Source organism: Uloborus diversus, chromosome 6 (genome assembly GCF_026930045.1).
Source record: "Uloborus diversus isolate 005 chromosome 6, Udiv.v.3.1, whole genome shotgun sequence".
NCBI lineage: Eukaryota > Metazoa > Arthropoda > Arachnida > Araneae > Uloboridae > Uloborus > Uloborus diversus.
The window spans coordinates 28,331,457-28,341,712 of NC_072736.1; the positions used below are offsets into that span (position 1 = coordinate 28,331,457).

At 31.9% G+C, this 10,256-nt stretch overlaps 1 protein-coding gene across 1 annotated transcript; it reads left to right on the forward strand.

The window, feature by feature from the left end:
• The first annotated feature begins 1,346 nt into the window (after positions 1 to 1,346).
• On the forward strand, positions 1,347 to 10,171 carry LOC129224300 (serine/arginine repetitive matrix protein 2-like). Its single transcript, XM_054858734.1, has 4 exons — positions 1,347 to 1,486; positions 2,923 to 2,979; positions 8,962 to 9,903; positions 10,109 to 10,171. The coding sequence occupies exons 1-4, from the start codon at positions 1,415 to 1,417 to the stop codon at positions 10,169 to 10,171; spliced, it is 1,134 nt and encodes a 377-aa protein (XP_054714709.1). The 5' UTR covers positions 1,347 to 1,414.
• Positions 10,172 to 10,256: the final 85 nt, after the last annotated feature.

A 10,256-nucleotide genomic window follows, 5' to 3' on the forward strand; every position in this document is an offset into this window, starting at 1 on the left:
GATCATTTTGGTATTTACGGTTTACTGCAGAGTTTAACCACTTTTATATATTTATAGTATACTACTATATCTCTTCTACTTTTTAAATGTATATATTACATTGTGATATGAGGTACCACCAAATTTAGTACGGTTGTGTAAAAACGCAAGTATCGAAATATTTTATTGCTTCAACATATAAAAAAAAGCTGGAATGGGGGGGGGAGGCACAAAATGAATTTCCTGAAATGGAAATGCGCCCCATGTCCAATGTCAGGATGATCAGGCTCGGGGGGGGGGGGGGAATCTTGCAAAGTAAAATTTGGCTATGCCCCCCTGTCGGGCAAGTTTGCCACCCTGTCGGGGATTTCCTAGCGCCACCACTGGTTAAATATGCACCATCAGAGGGGGTGGGGGGGGGGAGGTATAGTATTTTAGTATATAATTTCGTTTTGGGAGGTGAGCTACTGTTTTTATGAGGTGGACAGTCCTGATTTAATGCATTTTATAGATTTGATTGAAATAATACTTATAATTGAAATAAAAGGGGGGGGGGGGTGAGGATTAATTTGATTTTGCGGAGGGGGGATGCTGTAGCTTTGAGAGGAGGTGCACCATCGATCTTGGAGGATGGACACACTCGATTTCTAACTTTAACTTAGCATAACATAATGTTTCCATATGAAATTTATGGAGGGGGTTTCGGGGGTACTGCTTCGTTTTACCGGGATAGGGGGGCTCTGTAGCATTGGCGAGTTATATTATCCCTCTTGGGGGTCAAACACCTTTAATTTCATGCTTTTAAATTTAGTATAACATATTATTCTCACTTTAAATGTACTCTAAAAATTCTGGAAAAATACCCAAAACGGCAATTTTTAGATGCCCCCCATTCCAAAACCCGACGCACAATGGGGTGGGACTTTTTACCTGTTCTTATTGGGAGGGTAATAAACAATTTGCACCAGGTTTAGCTTTTTTTTTTTGGATGTTTGGGTCCGACCCCTATTTTTACTGTACTAATACTATTAAGGGACGAAACAATTTCTGCTGCTTAGAGTCCCTCAACTGTTGCTGTAAGCAATCTAAAGACACATCGAATGCGTTAATGAATACTCATAACAAACTGCCTATGTTTACCAACAAACACACGTGGAACGCATTGTTTTACCTTTTTCTTTAGTGTTGTAAATCACCACAAGTTAGCGTATTCGAGCGCCGGAGTTGCGAATATAGCGACTCTATGCATTCGAATGTAATAAATAAAAGTCGCTCCTAGCGTCGATTTTCTGCGTTAAAGTACTGAACTTCAGGTATTTGAAAATGGCAACATGTGTTGAGTTTGTAAGTTGAGGTTTCATCATGTGCGGAATAATGGTGTTTTCATTTGTTTGGTAGCTTTTAATTCGTTTAGCAATTTTGTTCCTCAGCAGATATGTCAAATTTGAAAGCCTACTTGGATCACTGCAAGCGAAAACTGGAACGCAACATGCATGATATCAAAATGGTGAGTGATGATGTAGTTGAAATTTTGATCACTATCATGTGTTGTTTACTACACAAATCGAACATTATTATTATTATATACAGGGCAGTACGCTTGTTTGACGCTAATTACTTTGTTGTTTTTTCTCGCCACTTGAAAAATGCTTTTGAATTGTTGCTTCAGATTGTGTTTGTTATTGGTATTAATCAAGTAATCTTGGTATCACACTTCATTTTTTGAAGATCAACTTTCAAAGCTGTTTGTTTTCAATTTGATTCAGAAGCACCTAAATTTTAAAATAAATTATTGTTATTTTGCGTTTTTGGACCAATTAGCTAGTTATTTGATGATTTGGAACATAAGGAATACATAGCGAGCTGAAGTATACTAAAAAGCATAGTATTTTTATTCAAGCAAAGACAAGAAGAACTGCATTAAAGAAAAGAAATCTACTTGCAGGCTGATGATTTGTTGAAGAAAAATGTTTTTCTTGAAAACGGAAGCTGTTTAAAGCATTACATATTGAAAAAAAAGAAAAAAAATCATTGCTAAGTGAGCTATTGTGTGCATTCTCTCTTTCTGGTTGCTGAGCTCCCACATTTAGATCATTTCCAAACTCAATGTCAAACAAAAAATGGCTTGAATTCTTTTAATTCTTGTATATTATGAAAATAAATATCTCAAATTCTTTGGAAACTTCAGTTTAATTTTAGTTTAAATATAGAAAGCTCCTAGTGGTTCCGTAAGAATTCTTTTGTGGTTCCGTAAGAATTCTTTTGAATCAACACCAGGGTTGTTTGGTTTAAACTACTTTGTCTAAAACCATGGTTTTTTTCCAAAAATGTTTTTTTTGGAAAATTTCGTTGTTTTCCCCCAAATGATTTCATAAATTTTACATATTATTGCAAAGTAAAATCTAATTGATGCAAAGTAACTAGCAATGCTTCATAGAGAAATTACTGATTTAATAAATTTAGAAACTTATATTTTTTAAAGAATGCAAATTTGCAAAATAGTTTTTATTTTATTAATATTTTTTAAAATTTTTTCTTATTAGGTACATAAATATACAAGGCAGACCATCTAAGTTTTTCCAAAATTACGTGGAAAGAATTTCCAAGTAGCTCTTTTATATTTTTTTGAACTATTAATATTTTTATAAATATTCATATTTTTTATGATCACCCTAATACATTTTAAAGTTTTGTTGATAAGTGTTAATCAGGGGTATGCACAGAACTTTTGGGGCCCTTCACAGAGGACTTTACGGCCCCCCCTCAATATTGTTTAGCCCTACGTCTCTCTATCCATTTCACCCCTCATTTTAAAAATCTCAAGCCCTCTTCAGGCTCGAACCCGGGCCAACAGGTGTCCCTTCCACTCTGTGTGCACGCTTCTGGTTATCATCATAAAGTACAAGTGTGATTTGTTTTCTTAAAATTTCTTTTATTTTTCAGAACTCTGCTGTAATTGATAAATTATCCACTTTGCAAGTTACCAAAGAACTTATTGAGGTAAAACTGCATATTTTCTTGTCACACTATTTCTGGTTACGTTTGATGTATGTCAAGCATAGCTGCTAAGCACTCTGTTTTTGTTGATAAAAGTACACTTTTTATCATATTTTGATGACAAAACTGCAATTTTTTTGCAGCAGTGAGCATAAACCATGCATTTAATGAGCCTATTTAATAATTTATATGTATCACTCTGCACAAATTGTTCGCAAAAACTGTGGTTGAACCTCAGTGCATGGAACCAGGATGCCTCAAACATGATACATTTTCATTCTCTTCGGCACAGTTTAGCCACCCCTGCCATGGTCCATTGAAGGACAGCCATAAAATTTACGATATATTTCATTTGAGGCACTAAATATCATGTTGTAATCACAAAAATTACTTTTGCTGATGCTCAATGCGCAGAGATAATTGAATATTGAAAAATGTCGATTCGAGAAAATTCCCAAGTTGGGACCAACTTTCGGAATTTTTGTGGGTCACAACAAATGTTTTTGGAAGAAAAGGAAAAATATGTATCTTCTAAAATTATTCAAAGAAACCATTGTAAAATTTTTAGCGAAATCAATGTATCTGACCTGCAAGACTCTTATAAAAACTAGCTATTAATTAATTGTTAACTGTAGTAAACTACAATTATTTATTTAACAAATCACTTTTAGTTACCTTTTAGCAGAATTCATTGATTCAAATCAAACTAAAATCATGACTTAAATAAATGGTTTAAAGAAAATCATTGATTGAAATCGTTTGATTTTATTTTTATAAATTAATTTTGCATTTTTAGAATGTGTGGCTCTAAATTTAGCAATACTGCATTATACAATCTTAACTCCAACTGGCAAAACTACATAGATCTATCTTTCTATGTGTGTAACAGATTTTCAAATTCTTTCAGTATTGCTTTTACTCTAAAATTAGTTGTTCAAAACAAAATAAAAATTTGCAGTTTTCTCAGACACCTTGATAAATATGTTATATATGAAATACACCGCCAGTTCTGTCATTTCCAGCCAAGGACTGCAGTTTCGTGCTTATTAGCACTTATCAGCCCGGCATATTTCTTTAATTTAAACTATTTATTATTTTTACCTAATACCAAAAATACCGGTATTTTACCTCAGCAAATACTGGTATTACAAGATTGCAAAATTATTCGAAATACCGGTATACCAGTATTGCAATCACTACTGATAAACATAGAAAACTGCCTTATAGAATTTGTTTTCCTAAAAAGTATGAAAATTATAATTCTACGTAAGGGTAGTTCTCAAAAGGTGGGAACAAAAATGTTACTTTTGAGCCATTTTTAAAATTTTGGAATTTGAAATCAATTTTGCTTTTATTGCATAGCATGTATACTTAGAACATCATACACAAACATAAAAAGACAGCAGGTATTTATAAAAATTAATAAATAGCAAATTTAATGATTGGTCTGTAAATAACAGATTTTGAACATCATCATAATGAAAGTTTCAGTTTTTGAACTTTTCCAATGAAACTTTTATACATATTTAAATTCTGCAATGAAAAATAGAGGATTTATGAAGTACATGAATGACCTTATATACTGGTCTTAAAATAATAAAATTTTGTTATGGTTTCGTAGAATCCGAAAAAAACCCCATCCATTTTGCCAGCGCAGGTGATAAAGTCGCCAAAACCGACGCTGTTGGCGAAAACCTGAATTCCTCTCTGGTAACCCTTTGCTTATTGTACGCTGTGAGTTGTCGCCAATCGGGGTTTGCTTGGATATTTTTGCTGCTTTGTTTACTATTCGTTATGATCATAACTTGAGTTTCTACTGTTATTTATGGAATGTTCAATGCAGAACGTATTAATTGTGCAAAATACCAATGGACTAAAGAAATTAACATTATAATAGCCTTTGTTATTAAGGTTACAAGACAGAAGATCATATTATAATATTGAATAAATGGACAGAATTATCGGTGTCTAGATCATAACGCAATTTGGACATCTCACATATATGTTTAAGAAAAATGATTTTGCTACAAAGATACTGCATAAAAGCATATGAAAACACTTTAAAATGATTAACAATTGATTTTGAGGATCGAAAAATACCTTTAACACATATAAATCATACATTGAGTACTCAAATAATAGCATTGTCAAGATCGTAACTTTTGGACATACATGAAACTTCTAAACCTACTTTTTTTTCTAAAATTTTTTTACACAATAAATAATGTCTTTAATTTTTTAATTTGTAAAAAATATTATAAAAAAAAATATTCAGTTTGAGATTTATACCCCCCCCCCTTTTTGGAAACGTTTGGAAAAAATTAAAAAAATTTTTTTTTGATGGTACGGTACATTTGCTCAGTTAACGTTTTGAAAGTCCAAAATTGTGCCTTTTAGCAAAGAAAATATTTTTTAAGGGTATTTGAAGAGCATTTTTTCCATAATTTATGTCAATTCTTGTCTCTGTACAGTATTATTTAACTCAAAAATTTTTGAGTCAATTAAAATGAAAGTTATTTTGTGTTGAAGCTTTAAAGTGGAGGTCTGTGTTTGCTTCCACCTTTTGAGAACTGTCCGTTAGGAATGAAGGATTGGTGGTTGTAGGGGGAGGGGTAAAATTAAATTTTATTTGAATCATGCATTTGTGTTAAAACTGGTCTACTTAAACTAATATTGAAAAATAGCTACTGCCATGGAATGAAAATACTAAAAAGTTGCTTTTTTTCATCTATAGTACGAAATATATTATCTTAATAAGTGTAAAGAAATTAATACCGACAAATTTCAGAAGATTTTTAAAAAATAAAAAAAATCTGATTTAAATCAAAAAAATTTGATTCAAATAAAAAAAAATTCGACTTTTTTGATTTTTTAAAAAAACCCATGAACTCTGCCTTTTAGCCACATTATTTTTGAAATTTGTCTTCTTTCCCACCTTTTTCAAAGACTTTCAGCTCTCCTTAGCCACCTGCATAATGCTGTCTTAAATCTGCTTATTTTATTTTTTTCTTGAACAGTTTAATTTTTTTAAACCAAATTCGATTTGAGTTATGAAATAATTAACAAGAGGAATTACCACTGTTGTTTAATAAACCTGCAGCTTCAAATAGTAGCATTCTTGAATTGTATGTGGGTAAAAAGGTTATATAGGATGCCAAGCTTTTTTGGACCTGAAGATTAAAAAATTATGGCTTTTATAAAGCAAACATATATTTTCTCTGATAGTGCCATCACAGTAAAATTTTAAAAATGAATTTTGGATTTTCTTTTGAACTTTTTAAAAATTATTGGTTTTATACATTGACCTTTATTTTTTTTTATAAATAATATGCTTTTATATAGTTATTTTAGGCTAGTGGTTGTCAATCTGATCCTTTCTGTTAAATATTGTTTATGAAACTTTTTAAACTGTGGCATAAAAGGATTTGTCCAATGATGAAACTTTTTAATATGAACTAGAACTAAATCAGCAGTTATAATTTTGTTATTGTAGAAAAGTTCATGCTTTTAAGCAGTTCAAATTAGTTCTTGAAAACTCTCATTTTATCCTTGAAAAGTTCTTGAACATTCCTTGGAAAAAAAAAAAAAACAATTTTCTGTATGAACAACCTATTAAATTCTAAAGTTACCTTTTCCAAACATCTAGTTACAAGTGATTGATTCACGTGTTCAAATTCGCCATTTGTTTGAGGATAATTGAAAGATCGTTAAGAGTAGGTTTGCACACTATTTTAAACCTGCCAGACAGGGTTGTCCTATTTTGTCCACCCTGGAAAAAAACTGGAAAAAACCGTCCCGGAAAAAATGTCATTTTGTCCATTTCATCCATTTTGTCCACTTCATCAGTAAACTGAAAGTTTTGAGTTAAAAAATTGAAGTTTGAAAATAATAAATAATTATATAAATTTTTCCTATTCAAGTAATATTTTAATATAAAAATAGTTTACATAAATATGTATATAAACAATTGATTGTAAAATATTTTAAAGAAAAAATAAAAAAAGTAAGATCAGTTGAAGTTTATATAAGTGTGTTAATAAATCAAATGAGTGTTAAAATAAATCATAATGCATGTAATAGCATTTATAAAACAAGCACATCAGCTATAAATTTTATGATGTTTATGTGTGATATGGAGGTTTATTTCCCATGATAAGTGCATATAAAATTAAAAGTAGAAATAAAAAGTTTTTAAAGACTGGAGTTTCAAAACATTAAAAATCATATTTGAAAAAAAGAAAAAAAAAGAAAAACTACTTGATATTAATAAAAGAAATGTTGGCATGAAGTGAAATCTGTTTTTGCAATACACATACAAATGTGATGATCAGCAACAGGCTTTGATTAGGCTGTTCCTAGTCAATCTATTAGTCCCTAATGAAGATTAATTTAACTCTTTTAAAGCTATCTACCCTCTTGCCTATTATAGCTTTTTCCGGTACACTGTTCTGAGTACCCACAACCCTACTAAAGTAGTAATTTTTATTAATTTGTATGACATTAATATATCCATAAAATATGCTGAGTACATAAATATTTTACTATGGGGTGACATCAATAAAAACTCGAAAAATATAAGTTATAAAATGTTTTTAGTGTATAAATCTTTAATTGGTATGTATGTCTCTAAGCATTACATTTGACTTTCCCTGTGAGTTTATTTTCTACTATTGTATATAATAGTCTAATTATGACCAATAGCTTATTCACATTGTTAAATTTTATTACTTTTAAGTAAATTATGATCTAAAATTAGCTGCACCAATGTGTAATTAAGATTTTTTTTAGATTTATGAAATTCTAAAGCTAATGATTCTATTTTAATTAAATGATTAATTCATAATAGAAAATGTATTAGAATAATATACTAATATTATTACACCATAACAATAAATTTTTGGCAATAAATGTACTAGCAAAAATACCCGGCGTTGCCAGGGTCAGTAATAATTGTTGGAAAATCTCTACTTACGTTTTCTGTTTTAACTGAAAGAACTTAAAATACACCGCGTTGACGTGATTAAAAATCAAGCTTCTTCCTTACCCATAGAAGTAAAATAGCAATAAGTATAAAGAACGAACGAGTATTTATTTAGAAATGAAAGCACGAATTTAAGCATATAAAAATTTGTAGAGTTTCCAAAATATGAACTAACAAAAACAAAGATCAGTAAAAGAACTGTGCGCTTTATTCAATTAAATAATACACACACACACAAAAAGAAAAAAAAAAGCTCTCTACTATGTGTGTGTCTCTCTAAGTGTGCAAAAAGTAGAGTTTCCAAATGTTTAAATGACTTTAAACTCATGTTTGCTCCAGAGAAGCTTTGATTCAAAATTTTCATTATGATTACTTTTAATATTGCTGTTGTTGGCTACGAATTTTTGTAACAATGGGTTTTACATTTAATCATTTAATGGGGCAATTACATGACATTTACTGTTTTCAATCATAACGTTTTTCAACTAAGTTTTTTATGAATAAATTATAGCCTAAGTTGCTGATAATGTAGCTATCTATGGTGAAAAAATGGTTAAAATCCTTCCAGAAGTTTTGAACAAAAAAGTGTTTTTACAGAATTTTTTACAAAAAAGTGGACAAAATAGCAACCTTGCTGCCAGATGTAATAACTTAACCAAGTTCAATTTGAAGTATGACCTTGTTGATTTAAAAGTAATAAATAAATAAAAACACATCATACATGCACCAGAGACTTTTTTTTATATATAATAGGAAATGATGAAGAGAGAGAGCTTCCCGAACTTCAAAATTTCTATGCCATTTATTGCATGGAGTTATTATATGTCTTTCCCTAGTCAAGTCCATCATTCATTGTTGAGTCTAGCTTATTAACGGATTTAAACTGTATTGTTGTACTGTGTTATGTTCGTGTTTACTTATTTACTGCATTTGAAGTTTTTTTACTTGTAAAATCTCAAGCACTTTCATACCAGATCACCTTTTAAATTTCTTTCTTTCTTCAGGAAACTGGCTTATATAAACTGATTAGAAGTTTTTGCAAGAGGGAAGATGAAATGGGTGAGAAGTCGCTCATGGTGTTTAGGAAATGGCGAGAGTTCTATGGTGATGGTGTTCAGACTCCTACCAAGGAAACCATTGCCCAGCTATCATCAAAACCACCTCCAAGCAACATTGAATCACATAGAAACATTGCTGATCCTTTATCAAAGTGCCAAAATCTACCTTTCCAAAAAGAGTCCAAGCATCAGCCTAGTTCTAAATCAGACCCAAAGTATCAACTCTCAAGTCTTTTAAAACCAGAGTTGAAGCACCAACAACTCTCCTCATTAAAATCAGGCTCAAAGCATCCATTTGCAAACCTTCTCTCAGAGTCGAAACATCAGATCTTGCACACTTCTAAGTCAGAATCAAAGTATCCGCCTTCGAAGTTGGAGCCGAAGCATCCTCAAGTTCCCTCTTCTAAGCACCTGCTTTCATCTCCATCTAAACCAGAGGCCAAGCATCATCGTATCTCGCCATCAAAACAGAGTTCAAAACATCCATTTTCATCCCCTTCCAAATCAGATGCAAAACATCGTTCCGCACCACTGGCAAATCCAGACAAGCATCCTCTGCCCATGCCTAAATCAGATGCTAAACACCAACTATCATCTCACCCTAAACCAGAATTAAGACATTTTACCTCTAAAGTAGAACCTCCTAGATTTCATTCTTCAACTTCTGCTGCTCTTGAAGCGAAGCAGCAACATTCACTTGCACCCAGACCAGATCCAAAACAACGGCTCACTCACCCCCTTTCCAAACCAGAATCAAAGCATCAACACATATCACCTTCAAATCCAGACTTCAAGCATCAGCTGTCATCTCCAAAGCTGGACTATAAGCATCATGTTCCACCTCCATCATTTGCCGGCAAAATCAGAGAATCAAATCCGAGCCTGTCCGTTCTGCCCTGGCTTGATAAACTCCCATCGGGGCAGGAGTCGAGACGCGATTTCGGTTCAGTCACCAAACCACCAAAGCATTCTGTCGATAATCATCATTCATTAAATCAGAAAACTCAAGTGTCCCATGTTGAAAATCATTCCTCCTCTAGTCAAGAAAGGAGGCATAAGCCTTCTGTTTCTTCACATCCAGCCTTTTCTTCAGGAGGACATACTACATTGTCACATCAAAAAACTTCGGATAAACCGAATGTTCAGCATAACTTGAACAGTTTTGATGGCTCACTTTACTGCGCTAAAGATGAAAAGCCTACCAATTATTTCAATTCAAATCTGGAGTGTAGCTTGGATGT